Source organism: Gigantopelta aegis, chromosome 7 (assembly GCF_016097555.1).
Source record: "Gigantopelta aegis isolate Gae_Host chromosome 7, Gae_host_genome, whole genome shotgun sequence".
NCBI lineage: Eukaryota > Metazoa > Mollusca > Gastropoda > Neomphalida > Peltospiridae > Gigantopelta > Gigantopelta aegis.
The window spans coordinates 13,541,529-13,567,394 of NC_054705.1; the positions used below are offsets into that span (position 1 = coordinate 13,541,529).

The 25,866-nt window shown below is 37.4% G+C and overlaps 2 protein-coding genes across 2 annotated transcripts in view; one reads left to right on the forward strand and one right to left on the reverse strand.

Annotated features, from left to right (window-relative positions):
- Positions 1-25,866, reverse strand: part of LOC121377752 — a 65,630-nt gene that overhangs the window by 37,634 nt on the left and 2,130 nt on the right. The window lies entirely within an intron of this gene.
- LOC121377753 lies at positions 10,222-18,940 on the forward strand. Its single transcript, XM_041505842.1, has 6 exons — positions 10,222-10,338; positions 13,358-13,454; positions 15,902-16,023; positions 17,493-17,583; positions 18,062-18,180; positions 18,625-18,940. Exons 1-6 carry the CDS (start codon positions 10,305-10,307, stop codon positions 18,738-18,740), a joined length of 579 nt encoding a protein of 192 aa, XP_041361776.1. The 5' UTR covers positions 10,222-10,304; the 3' UTR covers positions 18,741-18,940.

Consider the following 25,866-nt stretch of genomic DNA (forward strand, 5'->3'; position numbering starts at 1 on the left):
GCAAGCCGGGCAGCGTGCCCTGGTTGTTGCTAACGCTTACAATGTCCATGTCAGCACCATCCATCGTCTACAGCAGCGGTACATCAACACCAACAGCACTGCAGACAGTCACCGCAGCGGGCGCCCCCGGGTGACCACGCCCAGGCAGGACCGCTACATCAACCGGCAACACCTCATGATCGCTTCAGAACGGCCAGAATGACAGCTCGCGCGACCATTGGCACTGGACAGCGACCCATCAGTGACGACACGGTACGACGTCGACTGGCCGCCAACAACCTGTTTTGCCGACGTCCCGCTCGAGGACCTGTCCTCACCGCCCGCCACCGTCAGACACGACTACAGTGGGCTACACAGCACCAACATTGGCGGCATCAACAATGGAGGTTGATAGTCTTCTCTGACGAGAGCCGGTACTGCGTTTCCAACTCGGATGGCAGAGTGAGGGTGTGGCGTAGGAGGGGTGAACGCTACAGAGACGCATGTGTCCTGGAGAGAGACCCGTGGGGTGGCCAAAGCATCATGGTTTGGGGTGCTATAGGCCTGAATCAGAGAATTGGGCCCCATTTGTTCCAAAATGTTAGTGCAGGCAGAGGGAATGGCATCACAGCGCAGCGCTACGTTGACCAGATTCTAACACATCACATAGTGCCCTTCTTCACGCGTCACCATAACCACGTGTTCCAGCAGGATAATGCTCGCCCCCACACGGCCAGGATCACCATGGACTTCCTGCGTCAGCACAACATCAGAACCATGCCGTGGCCGGCTCTCAGCCCTGATTTGAACCCGATTGAACACCTGTGGGATGAAATCCAGAGACGGCTTAACCAGGTGGTCCCACGGCCGACAACTTGTGTGCAACTGGAGGTAGCTTTCCTGAGGGTGTGGGCACAGGTGCCAATGGCTTTTGTGAACCGCCTCGTGCACTCCATGTACCGACGGTGTATGGCCGTTTTGAACACCCAGGGAGGACATACACGGTATTGAACATGTCACGCCTTACAATCTCGATGTGCTGGATCCCCCCACTACCTGAACACAGGCAAACGACCCAGAGACTGTGGTCAAAGTGCATCCAATAAATTGACTTTATCAGATTTTTCAAAATTTATCTTTGATATTAATAAATTGAAACATATTTTCTCAGCCACACATGTGTCGCGTTTCTTTTGCGGTTCAGTATATATGTATATGTATATATATATATATATATATATGTGTGTGTGTGTGTTTGTGTGTGTGTTTGTGTGTGTGTGTGTGTGTGTGTGTGTGTGTGTGTTGTGGAGAGAGAGAGAGAGAGAGAGAGAGAGTGTGTGTGTGTGTGTGTGTGTGTGTGTGTGTGTGTGTCCAGTAGAAAAGCGATCCATTTTTTAAATATATTTCAGATTATTTTAACGTAATGTACTGCAATGAAATGATATTGGGAAGAAATATGACGTATCTGTTCTAAAGTAATAAATGGATCCGTGGATGGTTGGTTGGATGAATTGATGGATATGCGTGTGGCTGGATAGAAAGGAAGAAAAAAAGGTTATTTAGCGACATACCAAGTACATTGTATTTATTGATATATTGGCTGAGGACGAAATGGCTAGTCCTACCAAAAAGGAGCAAGGGATTTTTAAATGTCCTTTCCCTCTGACCAAACAGTACATAGCATGGTCTTTGGGGCATTGGTTAGGGCGGGGAAATTACCAGTGGCAGACATTCAGAGAGGAGGTTCTACCCAGCCGCCCATTCATCCATCCATCTATCCACACATCCTTCAACAAATACATATATCCATATATAAACATACCAAAATTGGTTTGGTGGTATATAATTCAGTCCAGAGATTCCCTGTGTGTGCGTGTGCGTATGTGACTTGTTAGTGTATGTGTCGATCTGCCTCTCTCCCACTCTATCTTCTGTCCATCTTCATAAATCAAGGCTAATATTCGTTCCTCGTATTCAGCCTTGATACATGTAGTCAAGATTACTGATATCCACTACAAGCGCCCTCTATTGGAAGAAAATTTGTAACACCGATTATGTCCCTTACACGATGACATCGCTGACCAATCACAGCATCGGTAACATGTGACAATCTTGAAAGCAATATCAAAAATTAACCGCCGGACGCTGACGCTGCCATCTTTGTTTACAATAACAAGGGAATCTATAAGGAGCGTTGCGATTCGTTGCAATCAGATCTCATCGCATCCAATGAAATTTAAGCATTCTGTGGCACGATTTCTTGACTACATGTATCAAGGCTGAATACGAGGAACGAATATTAGCCTTGATTTATGAAGATGTCTTCTGTCTGACTCCCTTTCTTTCAATCAATCAGTCTCTATTTCATTAAAAACTAAAAATAAATTATCACGATCAAGAAATATTCTTCACACACAAATATTATCTTCGAAATAAATTGATAAAAGTCCTTTTGCAACACCTTTTGTAATTTCAACCTATAGTATATGCGGCTAACAGTTACAATATGTGGTGCACTTGAGTTTTCGAATTCATTATTTTTATTCACAAATAGTACTTTAGTTATTACAAATGATATCACTGGATAAAATAGCAACAAGCATAGGGTGAAAAATCAGACACACACACACACACACACACACACACACACAGATATATATATATATATATATATATATATATATATATATATATATATATATATATATGCGACCGAAACGGATCGAAATGGACCGTAAATAACCGAAATGGGCCAAAATAACATTGAAATGAGACTTTAAAAATCATAACGGAGTTGATAGTACAGCTTAACTTTTACCCAGAAGTGTAATTCCATACTATGTAATTACTGTATTGTAGTACATTAATATTATGCAAACAATTAACATTGTATATCTTAGATTGCATATTTCAGACGTTTTGACAGCTGTAAGTCGCACGCACGCACACAATAAATGCACACAATAGACATGAATTTAGGTAGTGGTAGGACATGTGTTGAAGTCCAAAATGCCCCAGTGTTCTGGCACCGGATGCGCCAAACTGTGCGTCGAGGTTGTTAGGTTCATCTACAGTACACCCTGTCCCACTGGCAGACACAAGAAACACGGCAAAGTCCTTTATCGCTATGTCAATACAATTATATAAGTGCAGAATACTTGTATGATACAATTATGACATAACATGACAAAACACAGCAAAACAATAATAATTTATCATATTCTGTATTGTGTTGTAGAGTATAATCTCTCAAAGGTGTTGTTCAAAAGTGTTGTTCAAAGGTGTTGCTGTAGTGGGGTTTTTTTTTTTTTTTTGTTGTTTTTTTGTTTTTTTTGGTTTGTTTGTCGTTGTATTTTTGTTGTTGTTGTTGTTGTTGTTGTTGTGTTGTTTCTTGGTTGTTTTTGTTATGGGTTTGTTTTTGTTTTTTAATTAATTTCTTTTTTTTTCTTCTTTTTTTTTTTTGGGGGGGGGGGGGGTACTTTATTTTTCTTTAGTTTTATTTTGTTGGTTTTTCGTTTTGTTTAATAACTACATTTGGTTTAGTAATTAAGTGTGCAACAAATATAGATTATTGTGTGATCGGGAGTGTCATACGAAATCTAAAAAATCAGTTTGGGAATTATTTTAGAGAAGAGGGTGTAAAACTAAAAAGTTAAAACAAATTCTTTAACGACGCCACAAGAACACATTGATTTATTTATCATAAGCTATTGGATCTCAAACATTTGATAGTTCACAACATTTTTCCATTAGTAACAAGGGATCTTTTATATCCACTATTCCACAGACAGAATAGCACACACCACTGTTTTTGAAATACCAGTCGTGGCGCACTGGCAGGAACGAGAAATAGCCGAGAGGGCCAACCGACGTGGATCGAGCACTTTGCCACTAGGCTACGTCCCCCATCCCAAACCGCCGGGTATAAAACAATGCCCGAACGATTTTCATAAGTTTCGTGTGGCACATAATGATATATATATATATATATATATATATATATATATATATATATATATATATATATAAACCCGCTTCACAATATATGTTAACGACATTTAGTGAGGCCAGTTATATTGACGCTGTATAATGTCAGTTTTATAAACTGCGACTGTCGCAAGCTTTCAACTGCTATACAGATTAGTAGCTTCAAATAATTGCATCGGGACATTGAATATTGACCCCTGGTACAAAGAGAGTGTGAGAAAATACGGTTTTTAATTAACTGTGTGGATATTAAATACTAGTTCTTGGTAACCGCAAACTATCTCGAATGTGTGTGGTTTTCAAAAGACGCCAACACATAACAATTTACCTAATAACACCGCGACTTTTTCTGTGAGTACGACTAGCGAGACAAGACATTTATTAAACCGTTCAAATTATTGTTCACGCTGCAGGTTTACCCAAGTGCGTTCTCTTTCTAATGTTTCTGCTTGCGACAGTGCTTAATGATGCAAATAATTACATCAGTATGTAGCGAATTATGTTTTATTCTTCTCTTTCACACCTTGGAATTGAACGTTTTACATGCGGCTCCAACGTATTGTGGTACTAATCATTTTTGTCATAAAACAGTCACCCGGAAGGTCAGTTTCAAACAAAGATATTGAAATGTTCCCCCGACTGTAAACAATATTTATGCCACCAGTCGATTTTTTAATTATTATTTTTTACTATCTGTCCTTTAATAGTGTTTGCGTCACCTCCACACCTCAAGATAATCTATGCAATATTTCTGTTACTTGTTGCAATATTAATATATGCTGAGCGACAGCGCAGTAACTACATTTAGCGTTGCAGTTGCTGCCGCTATTTGTTATAAAAATTACAAATTGTTGTAGCCTTGATGCAGATAATATCTCGCGATCTGCAGTACTAGTTAGTGTTTTGGGGATTGTTGTTCATTGTCTGAAATAACGCATTTCTGCAACTCAACGCGATCTGTTTTAAACTGTGTGTGTGTCTCTGTGTGTGTGTGTGTGTGTGTGTGTGTGTGTGTGTGTGTGTGTGTGTCAGTGTGTTTGTGTGTGTGCGCAAATGTTTGTTTCGGTGTGTATGCATGTATGTATATTTTTGAATGCATATATATGCGTGTATATATGTATTTATAAGTACGAACACACACACTCTCTCTCTCTCTCTCTCTCTCTCTCTCTCTCTCTCTCTCTCTCTCTCTCTCTCTCTCTCTCTCTCTCTCTCTCTCTCAAATCGCTTTGCCTCAAATATGTGTGTTTGTGTGTAGGTGCGTGTGTGTGTTTTGTATGGGTGTGTATGTGTCAAATGTATGTAGTCTGTATGTATGTATGTATGTAAGTATGTATGTATGAACGTATGTTTGTACATATGTATGTATATATGTATGTATTGATATATGAATATATGATCTATATTGAATGTATGTCGGGTTTGACTAGTACTTGCAGAGATATCGAATCACTGGCGGGATAATTAAATCCTTTCTGGCCTCACAGATTGTATCGTGCCGTCGCTGGGATTAGAACCTATGGCACCGAATCAGGGCAGTTCCCAATACGTGTGTGTGTGTGTGTGTGTGTGTGTGTGTGTGTGTGTGAGTGTGTATGTGTGAGTGTGTGTGTGCGTGTGTGTGTGTATTGATGTATGGATATCTATATATTGTATGTATGTCGAGGTTGACTGTTACATACATAGATATTAACGTACTGGCGCAGAGGATAATTAAGTCCTTTCTGGCCTCAATAATTGTCCCGTGCCGTTGCTAGGACTCGAACCTATGGCACCAAATCGCCCGGAACTTTGCAGACGTGCCACGATACCTAATGAGCTATTGAGACATCCATAAAAAGGATGCTCTTTAACTCAGCTATATGCATGGGGTTACGCGGTCGATCCCGCTTACGTGCATGAAACAGTGGGCAGACCTGGCACTGGCTAGTATGTATCGATGTATGAATATCTATATATTGTATGTATGTCGAGGTTGACTGTTACAGGCTTTCAAGTGACCAATAACAAAAATGTAGGGATAAAAGTAGGAGGATTTTTTTAATTAAAAAGTAGGGAAAAGTAGGGATTTGTAGGCAAAAAGTTGGGAAAAGTAGGGATTTGTAGGCAAAAAGTAGGGAAAAGTAGGGACTTGTAGGCAAAAAGTAGAGACTTGTAGGCAAAAAGTAGGGAAAAGTAGGGATCTGTACTTACATTTTTGATGCAAATAAATGACTATTGACCTTTTCACCAATTCTGATGCACATGTAGTCACAGGTTTACAAAATACCATAAGTAAGCAACAAACCAGACAAGACTTTTGTACACAGAGTATATTAAGCTGAAATGTGTTTAACAATGCCAAGGTCATACAAGTAATACTAGCATGACTAGTTTGTGGTTTATATGGCTATTTAGAAGAAGCAACAGTCTGAACTACATACAACAAACATATGGTTGATACACTTAGCATAGTTATTAACTAAGATAGGTATCAGTAAGAATAAAAAACAAAACAAGCAAGGGTTTTGTATACTGTCAGGCAGGTATGGTACACTGTCAAACAGGGGTAACTCGCCATGAAAGTCCATTGAAAACACATTTCCACTACCGGGACCAATACGTTTTCGTATCTCCTAAGTTCAACAGCAATAACTCATGAAATTCAAACTTGGTCTGTAACAGAACATGATGGGCCGAATTTACAAAGCCTGTTTTTGACTTCACGCGTGTGACTACATACATGTGCAATGCTTAAACACCTGCGTTTAAAAAAAACAGGCTTCGTAAATTAGGCCCGATGGAGCCATATGCAAACTTTAAGCTCAATATCTCAAGACATTCTGAAAACAAAACACCGAAAACCTATATGTTGGACAGACGGACAGACAGACAAACATAAGGACGGAGATGAAACCTATAGTCCTCTCTGGTTGGACCGGTAGGGGACTGATAAACGAAGATTAATAAACACGTTTATAGTGCGCGTAGCAGACGGGTGGTATACATCTTGCGTATTATAAACGAATGCAATAAATAACATGGCAAAACAACTCTGTATTAATTACCTTTCTATATTATGATACGGTCACATGCCCCACCCCCACCCCCTTTTTGGGGTGGATGCACATGTATCGTTACAAAGTGAAAAATAAAAAACAAAATGTCTTTGTTCAATCATTTATAAGCCTACATAATAATTCAAGGGTTGTTCAATAATTTATAGCTGTCTTGGAGTGGGTAGCATTTATTTCGTAAAGACTCAAATCTCCCACATAAAACAGAAATAGTTCCTATACAATAGCCTGTCCCAATATAATAGCCAATCCCTATATAATAGCCCAGACACCCATTCTCAGTGTGGAAATAATTGCAGCATTCTCGACTGGCATAAAATAATGGCTATATTCCTGGTTTACTAACAAATGAGTTAATGTCATCACAACTGTACTTATTCCATTGAGCTCTACCCGGTGCTAGCTTTGATGTAGTAAATTAGTCTGCGAGTGGCAGTCCTCTTTAAGGCGGTGGAAAAAGGATAAACTTCAATAAAGGATCTCATCGGGAGTGGCTGTCCTCTTATAGACGAGACACTAGATAGATATTCATCGAATCAATCACTGTTCTGCCATTCGACTGCTTTCAGAGATATAGTCTGTATCATGAATAATGGTTTTATCGTACACATTTATGCTCAGCAAACACAGAACGTTATTGTTGTGATTTGCTGTGTGTATTTTTGTGTTTTAAAGAAAAAAGCGACTGCGCCATTCCAAAATGTCTTTATTATAAGCAGCAAATTAAAGGATCTTGTATGCACAATTCCGCAGACAGGATAGTACATACTACGGTCTTTGCTACACGAGATATAGCCCAGTGAGTCCAAAGACGGGGATCGATCCTTAACTGATGGCGCATTTCTACCAAACCTAGAGATTGATAGTGTATACCATCAACCTAGAGGTTAAGCCTTTTAATCATAATTAGTATTCGTTACAATATCTTCTCCGTTACACTAGGCCAATCTAATTAAAATTAGTTCCACTATTACATGTGGATCTAATAGCAGCCCGTTGGAGTTCATGTCCAGTTGACTTTTCATTCGACCAATCAAAACCTTACTTGCAAAATCATGCCAGTGATTTGAAAAGAAATTAAAAACATTCGGGATTATGCCGAGGGTATACGAAATGATTCGGGTGAATTACGAAGTATTCCGGAAACTAATTTCAATATAAAATTTTATTAATAAATTTGTTTCAAGACGAAAAAAAAACCCGTGATATTATAGCCATAAAATCTGTTTATACTAGTATACAATCTAGAGTTTATTACTGCACTCCCCCAACCCCTGTTTTGTTAATGTTGAAATAGACCAACAAGTTCGCCTATTGCATAAATAATCTCGCCCGATATTTTTACAATTTCTATGCTCCCGAATAACGCTATAAAAGGCGAAGTGTAATTGGTCGATATTTAAATTGTTATTTATAGATGAAATGTCACCTGGACATGGGAGTCCAGGCAATGCTGTTAGATCTACTGGTAGACCAGTAGAGCTAATTTTAATCAGATTGACATTGGACAGAACTTAGGTCAGTCCGGATGATCACGGATGATCATTTCATTCATTTTCATTAGTAGTTATTGTCATGCTTATGTCAAATTAGGTTCAACCACGCTGTCCTGGACACACACACACCTCAGCTATCAGTTAGTAGTTAGTGAGAGATAAGTCGGTATATTGGTCTTACACTTAAACTCGCTCTGTGTTGGAGCCGGTACAAACCCAGTATCTACCAGACTTATATCCGATGGTTTAAGCACTATACCACAGAAGCCTGTTGATCAGTTGTTTCGCTATTGTCCTATATACGGTGTGCTTCGCATTGCCAACTTTTTAATCTCAACTGAAATACTTTATTATTTGGTGATCGAACTTTAGAACATACCAGCATATTCCAATCTATTCAAAACTTCATTATAAAAAAAAACCCATTAATTACTTTTACTATTACGTTAGTGTATTTTTCAAACAATGTAATTATCTTTCACCCATTATCTCACTCTCTGTCTCTCTCTTGCCATCTATCACTGTCTGTCCGTTTGTTTGTCTGTTTGTCTCTCTACCCCTCCCTATCTCTATCTCCATCCCTCCTCTCCCCCCCCCTCTCTCTCTCTCTCTCTCTCTCTCTCTCTCTCTCTCTCTCTCTCTCTCTCTCTCTCTCTCTCTCTCTCTCTCAGATATTTATAATTGCCTCGTCAGTTTTTGAAGTATCATCTAAACTGACATTGTTAAATTTTAAGCAGTTACGGCGACTACATTGTTCTTGGTCTTCAAGTTGTCCCAGCAGTATTTGAATTTATCTGTTTTTAGAGATGATTTTCTTTGTTTAATTCCACGTTCACTGATTTTCCAGACACTAGGTCTTTGCATATCTGGTCAGTGATTGGTTAAACGTTTTGTTCAAATGCATCTAATAATAATAATAATAATAATAATAATAATAATAAATAAATAATAATAATGCTGCTGCTGATGCTGATGATGATGATGATATAATATACTACTACTACTACTACTACTACTACTACTACTACTACTACTACTACTACTACTACTACTAATAATAATAATAATAATAATAACAATAATATTTTAATAATAATGACAAACCCAATCATTTAGGATTAATGTTTTAACTGCGTCAAAGAATGTATTAATATTTCGGTAACACGAGTCTCTTATATTACTGCTCGTGTAATATGTATTATGCAAGATAAAGAGTTCTGACATGTTTGACGCGACGTAGACGTTGTTACAGATGAATGCTGGTTACTGAAGCATTCTATTATTTGAAAAGGGTTTTCGACTCCGGGAAGATTCAACCGATCCAAGACAGGTTCGGACGTAATCCGATGGTTGTTTATCGTGACAACTGCTTTTCTATGGCATAACTGTACAAACACCTACTTGTCTTTAATGTATTGATAATTCATTCACCACTAATCATATTCATAAAATCACTAGTTTTGAGCCAGTAAAACTCTAACTGGAAGATTGACAGCTGAAATACATGAACTGAAATCCCACCCCTTGGAAGTAGAGCATTTATGTCCGTTAGATGTTCTTTACAAAACTAGACTGCGCTCAGAATGATGAACCAATGGTCGCCAAAACAACAGAAAACCAGTTCCACCCATTCCTTCCACCCCTTAGCACAACTGTGTTTATAGGTAACATACTTCATAGCAACACAAGCATATAAATATTGAAGATTATTGAGCTCGCATCACTCCAGCGTTTTACACAATTAAATCCGGTTTGAAAGCGTTTAGAAGCAGAGATCAAGTGGAAGATGAACGCTCTGTGTTTCTTCGTGGCTCTTGCAGGTCAGTTCCTTTAAGATTAGTAGTTTCACTGCGATGTATCTTACATTGGTTAATGACTTCAAGTTAATTTTGATAAAATAATACACATTCGCGCTTATACTGGGATTATGACAGATATAGCTCTAGAATCAGAGACAGACAGCGAGAGGATGAGCGGAATGAGGCATCCTTAATAAAAGAGTAATGCAAATATAACATATTATGTCTGTAAGTTAGATTATAGTGTTATTCATTTAATTAGGTTTCAAAGCCTTTTCGGCTGGGAACCTATTGTCTTTACTGGGATTATTATTATTATTATTATTATTATTATTATTATTATTATTATTGTTGTTGTTGTTGTTGTTGTCGGCTCTATTGTGTCATCTTTTAAGAAACGTTCTGGGCCGATTTAGTTGAAATTTGCTAGGGGATTGATTGTATTTAAAAACATGTGTATATTGGCCTCTATCGCGAATTATCTATTATTTGTATTTGTACGGCAGGTTTTGTGAACCTGACCTGTGAAATATCTTGAAATTGTCTATCTACAAAAAAAGTATCAAACTACTGAAATAATCCGATGCCTACTTTCGGAGGAATAGGGATTTCTAATGTTGACCGTGTTTCAGGCAATTTTGTTTTATTTCTAAACCCCAAAAATCAGTGTAATTAGAGAAGTTTATAACTTACACAATTTTTTTTTTCACTGCTATGATTTACCCATTAGATCGCAATAAATTGTTGATTTACATTTTTAAAATTCCTTTAACTTTTTCAAATAGATTCTTCAAATAAAAGATACAATTTTTTGCAATGTTTGTATATTTAAATCTATGAAGTTGACAGAAATACGGGTTCTTCCTGTAGTGTGTGTATTAGTGATTAATATGTCAAATATTTGTTATCAGCGAACAGAAAAATCATCAGCGTGATGGTTTTTAGCGTCAAACATAGGGTTAATATTGTATTAGAGCTGGAAGCTTTGCCAACCCGGTGTCAGGCAGCAATTCCGTATTTTCACTATAGAGTTATATCTGGCTGAGAGAGCCACCATAATCTCCAAATGTCCGTCTAGCTCTTGAACAGCGGAGTACTCAGCCTAGGTATTGCTGTAAATAGGATTGAAATGAGAGTGCTATATAGTACCGCGGTAGATAGGATTGAAATGACAGTACTACATAGTACTGCGGTAGATAGGATTGGCATGACAGTACTATATAGTACCGCGGTAGATAGGATTGACATTACGGTACTACATAGTACTGCGGTAGATAGGATTGACATGACGTAGGATAGGCATGACGGTACTACATAGTACCGCGGTAGATAGGATTGACATGACAGTACTACATAGTACCGCAGTAGATAGGATTGACATGACAGTACTACATAGTACCGCGGTAGATAGGATTGACATGACAGTACTACATAGTACTCCGGTAGATAGGATTGACATGACAATACTATATAGTACTGCGGTAGATAAGATTGACATGACAGTACTATATAGTACCGCGGTAGATAGGATTGATATGACAGTACTATATAGTACCGCGGTAGATAGGATTGGCATGACAGTACTATATAGTACCGCGGTAGATAGGATTGAAATGACAGTACTACATAGTACTGCGGTAATAGGATTGGCATGACAGTACTATATAGTACCGCGGTAGATAGGATTGACATGACAGTACTATATAGTATTGCGGTAGATAGGATTGACATGACAGTACTATATAGTACCGCGGTAGATAGGATTGGCATGACAGTACTATATAGTACCGCGGTAGATAGGATTGGCATGACAGTACTATATAGTACTGCGGTAGATAGGATTGGCATGACAGTACTATATAGTACTGCGGTAGATAGGATTGGCATGACAGTACTACATAGTACTGCGGTAGATAGGATTGATATGACAGTACTACATAGTACCGCGGTAGATAGGATTGATATGACAGTACTATATAGTACTGCGGTAGATAGGATTCGCATGACAGTACTACATAGTACCGCGGTAAATAGGATTGAAATGACAGTACTACATAGTGCTGCGGTAGATAGGATTGGCATGACAGTACTATATAGTACTGCGGTAGATAGGATTGACATGACAGTACTATATAGTACCGCGGTAGATAGGATTGGCATGACAGTACTATATAGTACTGCGGTAGATAGGATTGGCATGACAGTACTATATAGTACTGCGGTAGATAGGATTGGCGTGACAGTACTACATAGTACTGCGGTAGATAGGATTGACGTGACAGTACTATATAGTACTGCGGTAGATAGGATTGACATGACAGTACTACATAGTACCGCAGTAGATAGGATTGACATGACTACTATATAGTACTGCGGTATATAGGATTGGCATGACAGTACTACATAGTACTGCGGTAGATACGATTGCATGCTACTACTATATTGTACCACCGTGGTAGATAGAATAGACACACTTACTATTGAGTACTGCGGTAGATATGATTGATATGACAGTGTTGCATAGTACCGCGTTAGATAGGATTCACATGGCAGTATTACACAGTACCGCGGTACTCAGGATTGACATGATAGTGGTACATAATACCGCGGAAAATAGGATTCAAATGAATTATAAACGTAAAACATAGCATTACGAAACGTCATTTCAGCCATTACATACAAACTACAAATGTTGGGTTGGATATAAAAAGTACATATATTTGGACCAAGCCAAGAACTCGCGCACATATACACGAGTTGCATATATAAAGTGTACATAATTATAATTTCGAAGCAAACATGCAAATGACGCACCAAGCTAATATTGTAATATCACAGTAGAGCATGCATAAGATATAAATAAAATCGCTTTGATAGCATGATGACATCGTGTAGACATTTTTAGGTTCAGTTTGGATGAATAATCTTTGTTTCTTAATAGCACTGCTTTTCTATCAAATCCGTTATAGTAGAAGAACACTGCTGGGCGAATATGATCATTCAAGGGACAATAGTGCTTCCAATACATTTTACCTTACAGGTGTCATCCAGACAATCAGAGGTGAGACATGTACTGTATGTGAAACTAACTACGAGACTGCTAAATCTGCAGCAGCGGATGCGGCTGCTAAGTGCGCGTGAGTATATGCAATTGTTGATGAACACCATGGTGATATATATATATATATATATTTATTTATTTTTTTTTTTTTTTTTTTTTTTATAAATCTTTTGAGGGTTTGTTTTTTTTCGAAAAAAAACAACGAGTCTACTGATGTCGATCTATCATCCGACCCATCGTTACGTACCTATTGTAAATTTCCACAATAATTTACGACGATAGTAAGCTACGCCGCGTCGTGGAACGGGCTGGTTATCGTACAAAACAAAAAGAGGTCGGGATGATAGGTATTTACGGCGATAGTAGTGCTAAGATGTCTTCGTGGAACGGAGCCCTGGCTAGGAACATGAAATCATTCCTGTCTAAGGACATGACGTCATTCGTGGCTAGGGGGCGAGACGTAGCCCACTGGTAAAGAGTTCGCTTGATGCGACGTCGGTTTGGGATCGATCCCCCTCAGTGGGCCCATTGGGCTATTTCTCGGTCCAGCCAGTGCACCACGACTGGTATATCAAATACCGTGCTATCCCAGGCCCGTACGCAGCCCCCATAGTCTGCCGAGGTCCGTCCGTGGATGTGTAAAAAAAAAAAAAAATAGGCAAAGAAACATTTCAAATTTACTTCCCAGAATGCAGGAGAATGCATCTCCTGCATTCTAGATTTTAAAAAATTTCGGGGGGCATGTCCCCGGACCTCCCTAGCAACTCCGGCCCTTTGGTATATGGGACAGAGCTATCCCATGAAAGAAAGCCATGTAAGAAATTTCTATCTTACATGGGATATCACGCGCTTGTGTTTAACATGACGTCGTTGGTAATATATGACGTCATATTAATGTGAGGTGGTGACGTGAGGTCATTAGACACAGTTTTAAATTAATATTTTGTTATTCATTTAACACATTAAACAAACACGATAAATACGATAGTGTAGTTTATTTATGACAAAATGGTCAAATAAAAAAGTTACTTGTTCAGCCATCTTTGTCTGTTCGAGTAAAATAATGGTTTATTTACCGAATGAATGAGAGAAAAAGACTCCATCATATGTGGTTATGTGGGATAGAAAAAGTACACACTAAGTGGTGAAAATTTCGGCCATGCAAGCCTCGTCCCAGGTCGAAATTTTCACCACCTCGGGTGTACTTTTTCTATCCCACATGACCGCATATGATGGAGTCTTATATTCAGCTAACAAGCGCAGAATGACGTCAGTTAGTCAAAAATACTAAGTGTTGTTTACAGCCATCTTGACCATATAATTTCATTAATATTTTGTCAATAACATTAATCAGCCAATTTTGGCAAGCTTCACCTATATATGGTGGAATATTTAATAAAAACATAAATACAACTTCACAGGCCAGCGGCAAGCGATAGCAGCCAAATAGAGAGTAATTAATGACGTCATCGGAGTGTAGTTGAAGTCACATCACAACAGTTAAGACACTTGTTGTTTTCTGTAACGTTCAAATGTATAGTGATGGAAAGAAATAAAGGGTCACACAAATAGCAATAAGAAATAATGAATGCATCAAAAATCAATTTATATTATTGTCATAAAATGACTGGGAACATATAGGCAGCACATTCAACATTGCAGACATTCAATCCCACATTACAACTTGGTATGAAATACAGACATTACTACGCTAGTAGTCAGTTCAATGTGATCTACAATTCGATGTGTTCTCGTATTTCTTTCCATCAGTATATATTGATCCTTTGTTTCGATATTTTTAAAAACTAGTTAGGTATGCAAGAAAAATAATCAAACACTCTGGCTGTTGAATACCGGAAAATCCCAACCCTCAAGATACAACTGTTTTGTCTGAAAGGAGCCTTAGCGAGTTTCAGACAAAACAGATGTATCTCGAGGGTTGGGATTTCCCCGTCTTCAAGTCACTCATTATAAATTATTTTTGTCTGACACAGCACACATTTGAGAACTATATGAAAAAGATAGCTTTTTATGCTAGATACTAAATTATACTAGACTACACCATTGAAAAGCACAACACACCACACCACACTAAAGCAAACTGCATCACACCACACCACACTACACTACACAACACAACACACTGCACTACACTAAACATTACACTACACTACATCACAACTCTACACTGCATCACACTGCAACACACTAGACTAAACTGTACCAAACCACACTGAACCACATTACACTACACTTCACTACACTACACTACACCACACTGCATTACCCTACACAACACTGCACCACATCACATTTCAATATACAGCATTACACAACACCACACCCTACCCTATCCTAAACTACCCTACACAACATTACACTAAACATTACACTACATCTCAACATACCACACATCACATCACACCACAATATACAGAATATCATAAGATATTATGGTTATGCTATACTATGTTATTTCATGTCACTAAACTACATTCTGTATGTACGAATGTTTGTTGACAGGGCGTTCAGGGCGTTTGTCACGTGTTTCGCGTCTTCCAGTGGAGATGGGTGTGATCCTCCATTTGACATTTTCAACAAAGTGTTCAATGCAAAGGTTGCTCTATCTTCTGCATCGACATGTTGTAAGCTTCTGTAACCTTTCCTTCTTATAATAGGTGTCAGCCTTCTAGAATCTATAGTGTAATATATCTGCGTTGTTATTTTGTAATGATAAATACCACACGTAGATATATAATATAGCATTGATCGTTATCAAACCAAACGTCACCGAGTTAGCGGTATACGTTGCAAGCCTGGCCAAGTCACAACGTGCTGTGTCATGTTATTGCATGTTACAAAGTAACAGAGAATTCGCCCCCCCCCCCCCCCCCAACCTGGTCATTTTCCTCCTGGTCCCCCCCCCCCCTCCCCCGGTCTTTTCCCCCTAGGTCATTCCCCCCGTCATATGTGAACACACATTCAAAACAAACACATGAACACATTCAAAATGTTGACTAATCAAATCGTCCTAAGGTTCTTCTCCTGGGCCATTGTCATGTAGACGAAACTGTTGTCCATCATTTGGTTTTTGATAACATTCCGGAATAACGAGGTCATTCACATGTGGTACAGCTATAGGATGACTGGCTTGTTGTTTAATTCTGCAAATTGTCCTTCGAATTGTCCTGACTGGTCGAAGCCGAGTGGCAGCAATTAGAATTATACACATTTTATTTAGTAATAACAATACTCAGTGTCTTACAAAATAGTAAAGCTATAATTGGCGGAATATTTTTGAGATTTAAGCGTAATGTAATACATTATAGCGCGTACAGAATTAGAAAATATATTTTTCTAAAATTGCTTTAAGTATATTATTGCTTAACCGCTTGTGGAAATACCGATATAAATTAATATTTATAAAGTATATATCGGTTACAAATACATACAATGTTAGCTGTTTATTGCTCATCATTAGTCAACGATATCCACCGACTGGGGAAACGTAACTTTATTAAAAGGCAACATTCCGCCTATTATAGCTTTAATATAAATATGAAATTTGTTTTTAATATATTACAGAAGTTTTAATATTGAAAACAAGAATGTTGAGCTCTATGTTAATAGTAATAATAATAATAATAATAATAATAAATTTAATATTAAAACATTCTAATAAATGTATATATAAAATAAAATAAAATATTAGCAGCAGTAGTAGTAGTAGTAGTAGTAGCAGCAGCAGCAGCAGCAGCAGCAGCAGCAGTAGTAGTAGTAGTAGTAGTAGTAGTAGTAATAGTAGTAGTATTAGTAGCAGCAGTAGTAGTAATAGAAGTAGTAGTAATATCAGTAGTAGTAGGTGTAGTAGTAGTATAGTAGAAGTAGTAGTAGCAGTATCAGTAGTAGCAGTAGTGGGAGTAGTAGTAGTAGTAGTAGTAGTAGTATAGAAGAGGTAGTGCTTGTTGATGTGGTTTGGGTGTTGTTGTTTTTTAAATAGAAATATTTAAATAAATTTTGTTAGAATTTAATAACTGCAAGATAAAGGGTTTTTTAAAAGTATTTTTCATTAAACAAATATTGTTGTTTAATACAATTATCGGTTTTATTTCAGTACTTGATTATATGTGTGAAAAGTGCCAGTTTTACTTTCGAAATTCTGCTCTCTCCTGGACCTCGTCGACGAAATATACAGAAAAATGCGCGTAAGCAAGCTGTACTTTTATATTTTACACTTCCATTATATTTGTGGACATAAAATGATACTTTCGAAATTTAAATATTTCCATCAAATATTATTACTGATATCATTAGTTTACAAAAACAACCACATACTGTTACTAATAAATTCATAATACTTGTGATGGTGCATTAAACGCCGTGGTATATACTGTCCTGTCTATGGGAACGTAACATATGTCTTGCTACTTTATGTGGCGGCAGCGGGTTCCCTCTGTCTCTGTTTGTCTCTCTGTATGTGTCTGTCTTTGTATCTGTCTCTGTCTCTCTCTCTCTCTCTCTCTCTCTCTCTCTCTCTCTCTCTCTCTCTCTCTCTCTCTCTCTCTCTCTCTCTCTCTCTCTCTCTCTCTCTCCCAAGTGTCAGAATAAGTTGACGTCAGAGATCAAGTGGCAGTTGTTTTAAAATATGAGGTGCAATTCAACAAATATTCGTCTTTTTTTCAGGGCCGTATTTAGATACGCCAGCTGCGTAGAAATGAGACCCACTACAGAGAAGGCGTGTGATGGAACCACTGATCAGGCCGCTATGAAATCCAGATCGTTGGCGAAAGTAAAGGCCGAATGTAAGCAAGTCTACTGTCGGGTTTGGGTGATTTGCTATGGAAGCCCGTTAGATACAATTGGTAAAATAAAGATGCATGTGCTAGGCTTAAAGCTTAACAAAAGAAAGTGAAAACTGAAGCTATACTTTTGAAATGTCAAGATACGCATTTAAAACCTCAAAATCATACTCAGCCAATGCAGGGAAATAATTGCCTTCAAAAACTGTTTTTCAGACTGTTAATGCGAACACCAAGTGTGTCAGTGGCGTGGCGTTTGTGTGTGTGTGTGTGTCTGTCTGTCTTTCGGAGACAGAGACAGAGAGAGAGAGAGAGAGAGAGAGAGAGAGAGAGAGAGAGAGAGAGAGAGAGAGAGAGAGAGAGACGTGTGTGTGTGTGTGTGTGTGTGTGTGTGTGTGTGTGTCAACGTTTACGTCAGCATGTGACTAAAAATTCATTTTATTCCAGGTCCGTGGGCTGGAGCCACCGCAGTGAAGTCATCTGTCGTCATAATGGTGTCGGCTCTGTTTTGTTCAAGTTTTGACTCACACCTGCTTGTGACAGTTAGCCAAGTGCTACACTAACAGTTGTTAGCTTATAGACCCGTACTTTGGCGATTAGTCTACTCATTCCTGAAGCGTTATTGTAGACTCTCTACAGTGAATATATGACGTGAATGGCATTCACGGAATCATATCAACCATGTCTCTTACTCTGTTTAAAACACTTCTGTCCTTCTCATAATAAAGCAATACATATAATAAAGCATATGTGTTAGAAAGTTGGCATTATTATCTTTTATTTGTAAAAGATTGTAAAGGACGATAGTCCAATTAAACTGTAATTTTATTTTGTAATTTAAAATGAGGCTTTTTCTGTTTTTTTGCGACAGAGGGAAGGGGGAGGGGGGGAGTGAGGTGTTATTAGATAATGTTTTAACAGTGGATTCATGACCTAACAACATTAGTGGACCTACTGGTGTGAATACAAGAGGAAATATTTAAGGTTTCTTTGAAAGCTAAACGTTTTACTATTTATGATCAATAATATGATTATGCGAACTGATGCTAAACCAATACATAGCCCTTACCTGGCACAACAAATTTCCGTATCTCCTAAGGTAAAGAGCAATAACAATGACAAATGGGTAAATTGACATGAATGTTAAACTTGATCCGTGATAGAACGTAATAAAGCTATATAAAAACACTTCAGCTTAATATATTGGTGCAATGCAAAAAAAAGTCCGGAAAAAACATTTTTGTATATCCTAACTTCGAGGACCATAACTTTGCCAGAAATGATTAAATCGTCATGAGAGTCCATGGAAAATACATCTCCCCTACCGGGCCCAGCAGATCTTTGTATTTTCTAAGTGTAAGAGCAATAACTGTGAAAATGTGTAAACGGTCATGGAAATCAAAACATGATCTGTAACAGAACATGATGCGCTGAATTTACAAAGCCTGTTTTTGACTTCACGCGTGTGACTACATACATGGACATTGCTTAAACACCTGCATTTAAGAAAAAAACCCAGACTAATAAACGAAGCTACAGCAAATTCACGAAACGTTTTAGTGGGAAGCAATTCATTTTGAACAGAAAACAAACAAATGAATGGCCTGAGGTAACTTAATATGTTTAACCATTCTGAACTCTTGTTATCGCAATTTAAAATCTATCAGGCTTTTAAAACATAACCTGGTTTTAACAAAAATGAGAGTTCGTATAAAAAAAGAGAACAACAAGAAAACAACCCCCTCCCACCAAAAACAAACAGACAAAAAACATCCATCAAATCTCATCAATGGATCCACCACCCTCGCCCACACCATTTTCTTGTGGGTAGATTAAATATGAGGTGCCACATTTGTTGGTTGGTGTACTTTTCTGGTTGTGTTTTATTAGTAAACATTATTATTTATTAGTTAACATTATCGGCAATAGGAATTGCTTTGGTGCGGGCCTCGGTGGCGTCGTGGTTAGGCCATCGGTTTACAGGCTGGTAGGCACTGGGTTCAGATCCCAGTCTAGTCATGGGATTTTTAATCCAGATACAGACTCCAAACGCTGAGTGAGTGCTCCGGAAGGCTCAATGGGTAGGTGTAAACCACTTGCACCGACCAGTGATCCATAACTGGTTCAACAAAGGCCATGATTTGTGCTATCCTGCCTGTGGGAAGCGCAAATAAAAGATCCCTTGCTGCCTACTGTTGACGTACCAAGGGAAACAACCTGGTAGAATTACGGAAGGGAAATAACTATTATAGCCTTGTTGCTACTGAAAATGTGATGTTTTGGGCTATAATTATTTAAGACTGTCACAGGGATTCTATAATACCCGTAACTGAATGAAACCCGATTGTCCAAATATCTCTCCTCACTGTATATCTATTAGATCTCTCTGTAACGGGCGGTTATACCCTAATGTGGCTCGTCTAGGTATGATCAGAGATACGATCTTATATAAAGTATATGTAATATAGCACGTGTAGTTCACTAGAAAACACAACAAAAACACAATACTCTTTGGAATCTGTATTAACCTACGCTGACAAATGTACTGCCGCAGTAGTTAATTAACAACAACAAATAATAACAACCCAGAACTGATCACTTAATTAGTTAATCTCTAGGTGTCTAGTTTACACAATATGCTAATCACTTCACCGTGACACAACACCCACACGTGTGATAATTGAGAAACGCTAACACACACACGTGTGATAATGGAGAAACGCTTCCAGGGGAACTTAATTAATAAAGGAATTACCACTCTATTCCTAACTGGTTAATTTTTAATTAACCCTTAACTACTCATTCAGTAACCTTGTAACACAGAATTAATACTGGTACCTATCACAATAAAGACAATAACCTACAGGTTACCTAGGTCCTCTAGGATGACTGGTTAAGCTTTTTATAATTATTTAGGACAGTGAGCCTGCAGATTACTGCGTCAGATGACCGGCAGCACCGTCTAAATAATATTGGTATAATACAGTTTTAAAATATTTAAAGTCACATCAATCACATCAAGGTTATACACAGAGCAGAAAATATATATTTACCAAAGTCCCGTCTGAACTAATATAGATCGTTCAGTGGACGACGACCGTTCCCCTGGATACTTCCAAATGTTTCTCCTGGGTATATCTAAAATCCTAGCTATTTATTCAAAACTCTCAGAGACAGCGAATATCGCCTGGGGGCACAAGGCGGTACCTCACGTATCATCTGAATTTTCACAGCGACCAAGACGGCATATCTTTCTCTTAGATCGCCAGACTCAATGACGCCAAATCGCCAAATCACGGTTGTAAAAACCGCACTCGCGGAGGTATTACGTAACTACTGGCCACATGGGCTCCGCACCTGGGCTGGGTGTGTATTAGACGACCGTCGCGCAAAGGTATCATGTAACAAGTTGCCCACCTGGGCTAAGTGCATTTGGAACTGCACACGGTCCTCTAAACAATTAATATCGCCACAGGCGAAAAGAAATTAAGAGCATGTACCGTCACAAAGACGTAATGGCATCGTAATTTAAACTACTTTATAATTAGTTACTTCAATCGCTGATGGGTTTTTTTTATACCTTGCCACCATATATTGTTAAAGTGTTCAACTCATATCGAGAACACTTAACAACGAAACGCGCCATCTTGCAGAGTTGAAAGCAAATCCTTGAAATTGACACGAAATATATTTTGTTTAACGACACCACTAGAGCAGACTGACTTATTAATCACTGGATGTCAAACATTTGGTAATTTTTACATATAATCTTAGAGTAGAATCACTCTAAATTTTTCCATTACCAGCAACAGATCTTTTATATGAACCATCCCACAGGCAGGCTAGCATATATCACGGTTTTTGATATACCAGTCGTGGTGCACTGGCTGCAACGAGAAATAAGCCAATGTCCAAATGTCCGTCTAGCTCTCTTACCGTCTGAGTACTCGGGCTAGGCGGAATGTAGCCCAGTTGGGCTATTTCTCATTCCAATCAGTGCATCACGACTGATATATCAAAGGTCGTGGTATGTGCTATACTCTATAAAATATCCCTTGCTACTAAAGAAAAAATGTACCTGGTTTTCTTTCCATGTCTATGTCAGAATTACCACGTGTTTGATCTGCATGTCTATGTCAGAATTACCACGTGTTTGAACTGCATGTCTATGTCAGAATTACCACGTGTTTGAACTGCATGTCTATGTCAGAATTACCACGTGTTTGAACTGCATGTCTATGTCAGAATTACCACGTGCTTGAACTGCATGTCTATGTCAGAATTGCCACGTGTTTGAACTGCATGTCTATGTCAGAATTGCCACGTGTTTGAACTGCATGTCTATGTCAGAATTACCACGTGTTTGAACTGCAGTAGTGGTGTCCTTAAACAAAAACAAACTAACTTTTTTGTTCAGTTATTTATAAGCCTATATGATAATTTAAGGGTTCTTCAATAATTTATCACTGGCATGGAATGGGTAGTATTTATTTCGTAAATACTCAAATCTCCCACAAAATAGAATTAGGCCCATAAACAATAGCACAGACACCTAAGTATAAGCCCAAACTGTCCCAATTTCCCACGATGTTCCAATTATGACAGTTTGGGCCGAACACCGGTGATGCATGGGACATATTGGGCCAACAGATGCCATATATATGCCATATTAAATTAAGGTATTAAACGCTACTTTGCTACATTTGCTTAAATCACCACTAGAGCACACTGATTAATTAATCATCAGTTATTGGATGTCAAACATTTGGTAATTCTTACTCGTAGACATTAGACGAAACTCGATATAGTTTTCCATTAGCAGCAAGAGATCTTTTATATGCTCTTCCAGCCAGTTCTCAACAACTGGTGTAACAAAGGCAGTTATGTGTGCTATCTTGTCTGTGGGATGGTGCATATTAAAGATCCCTTGATACTAATTAACAAATGTACCGGTTTCCTCTCTAAGACAATACCAGAATTACCATATATTTGACATCCAATAGCCGATGATTAATACATCAGTATGCTCTAGTGGTGTCGTAAAACAAAACAAACTCTTTTTTTTATATGAATATTTCGCATTATTTCCCTCTTCGAGTGGAACTCTCTTTTTCGAAGGGGTGTGTATGTGTGTGTGTGTGTGGGAGGGGGTTGGGGGGGGGGGGTGTCGTCCTGGTTACAGGTCAGGCAAATCGACGGTAATTCCAAGCATGGTTAGATATTTGATTTTAATTATCGTTCTGCTGAACATAACAACAGTTGATGGTATCAGTTCCTTCTTTATTATTATTATGTTTTAAACGTTATTCGTTAGTTTTCTTCCATTTCCTTTTTATTTATTTTTTACGATTGTCTAGTTTTATTTAATTTGTTAATTTTAACTGTTGTTGTTGTTGTTTTTGATCTTTGACTGAAGTATACTTTATAGCTTTCAAAAGTAAACACAATAAGCCCTCCTCATAATATATGTTTACGATACTGATTTAATTGTTTATTAAAGGGTCAACTGACAATACACATAAAACTGTACAATGCTAACATGAAATATGTTACCATCTAGGTTCATTAGACACATTGTGCATTTTATTACACGCATGTAAAAATGCAAAGTCACTTAATACGACAAAACTATAGAGAAATTAAAAATAAAATGCATATGTGCATCCTCTGACTTATATCTCGCAATTTTACACGTAGTTTTAAACTACAGATTAATTAACACAGTTAGGCTATGTCAAATAAACAAACAAACACCAACATCCCACAAAGCACACAGAATAAACAAAACAAAAATACTACAAATCAATCTATCCCATAAGCCGCAAGTGTTATATTTCGTCATTTTTAAAATATGTTTGTAATAAATAAATATAAATTAATCGATCTCGTATATAATATTTGCATGATTAACTCAAATTGTAATGTGCTGCTACTCGGTGTAAACACTGATTTATTTGTGAGAAATATAAAGTACATAGAAAATCTTCCTCGCGTATTCAATTCTTTACCACCCACATTGGATCTTTGTGATAATATAAATTTATAAATAGTAATAGATAAAATTATTTGAATATAACTTTATGTAATTCAAGGTATAATATTTACATTTCACAAGAAAACAATATATATACTTTTATATATTTATCGCAATTGGCGATTTTGGTGACCGACTGGCCAAGCTATGTATATGAGATTTAAGCCATTGTAAAATATTTACTAAAGTACAGGTAGTGTCGGAAATAGAATAAAACTGATTTTCTTCGATTATGTCTTTCATATTAAACTGACAAGTAAATATTTTGTAAATATCTATTTAATAATACTGTACCTAATTTAGCATTTGCTTGTTTGGGCTCTCATTGATGTACAAGGTGGTGTTTACTCTTGAAATTAAAATAAAGATGTCAGTAAACAGGTGATTTGTGTACTTTATTGGAACAGACTATAACAAATTTTGATCGACATGTGTCAATTTCATTTACCCTTAAACAAACGTTTAATTTAAAACTGCAAGTTAACTGAGTATTTTGAATTGCAGCATAAATGATTAATTATGATCAGCATATTTAGGGATTATAAATTCAATATAAGTACATTAGAAATTTACACAATCTTGCAACCATTTACAGGTGCTATATCATAGTTATATGTGAGCATCTGTTTGTGCAAAAGATTATCCAATAGAAATGTATTTTCTACTAGTAGATAAAATCATTTTGTTAGAATCATTTGTGGGCATATAATTAAAGGTGTAGTCTTTAAATTTTAAAGCAAAATTTAATTTATAAAAAAATCATTTGCAATAGCTGTGATACGTAACATGGAGATAGCACCTTTAATACATGTACATAGCACCTTTAATACATGTACATAGCACCTTTAATACATGTACATAGCACCTTTAATACATGTACATAGCACCTTTAATACCGGTATAATAGATCACACACTCAGAATGGTTCTTGACAGTTTTGCTCAAAAGTTACTAAGAAATATCTACAAATATTTTGTTTTGGAGGGGGATAGGTGTAAACCGTCATCAGAGACGGTCCTCACATATTGCAACAGCCATGAAATTAAAACAAGTCGATAAAAATATTTTATAGTCTGTTCCAATAAAGAGCACAAACCACCTGTTTACCGACATCTTTCTTTTAATTTCAAGAGTAAACACCACCGTGTACATCAATGAGAACCTAAACAAGTGAACGCTAAATTAGGTACAGTATTACTAAATAGATATTTACAAAATATTTACTTGTCAGTTTAATATGAAAGACATAATCGAAGAAAATCAGTTTTATTCCATTTCTAATAACAACAACAACACAATAGTAGTTACGGTAGTTTTTTTGCAAAATGATTTCAGTAGGTTCGATTATAAATACATTATCTCACTACCAAGTACACATAAAGTCATCCACCGATGTAGTTGTTAACAAATTACATACTTCTTGGCTAATGTCTAAAAATCTACTTTTGTAGACACAAAATTAACCCATTATCTAAGTGATCAGAGTAGATTTCTATTTCTTTATTTTATAAAGTATGATTTTTATTAAATAGATTTGAATAAAGTACCACTGAGGGTTCATTTACCTTTAATATACATATACATACATATACATACATACATACATACATACATACATGTGTGTGTGTGTGTGTGTGTGTGTGTGTGTGTGTGTG

Coding starts and splice junctions, on each gene's coding strand:
- LOC121377753 (XM_041505842.1), top strand. CDS start 10,305: ATGAACGCTCTGTGTTTCTTCGTGGCTCTTGCAG. Junction 16,024..17,492: donor ATCTTCTGCATCGACATGTT/GTAAGCTTCTGT, acceptor GTTTTATTTCAG/TACTTGATTATATGTGTGAA. Junction 18,181..18,624: donor GGCGAAAGTAAAGGCCGAAT/GTAAGCAAGTCT, acceptor ATTTTATTCCAG/GTCCGTGGGCTGGAGCCACC.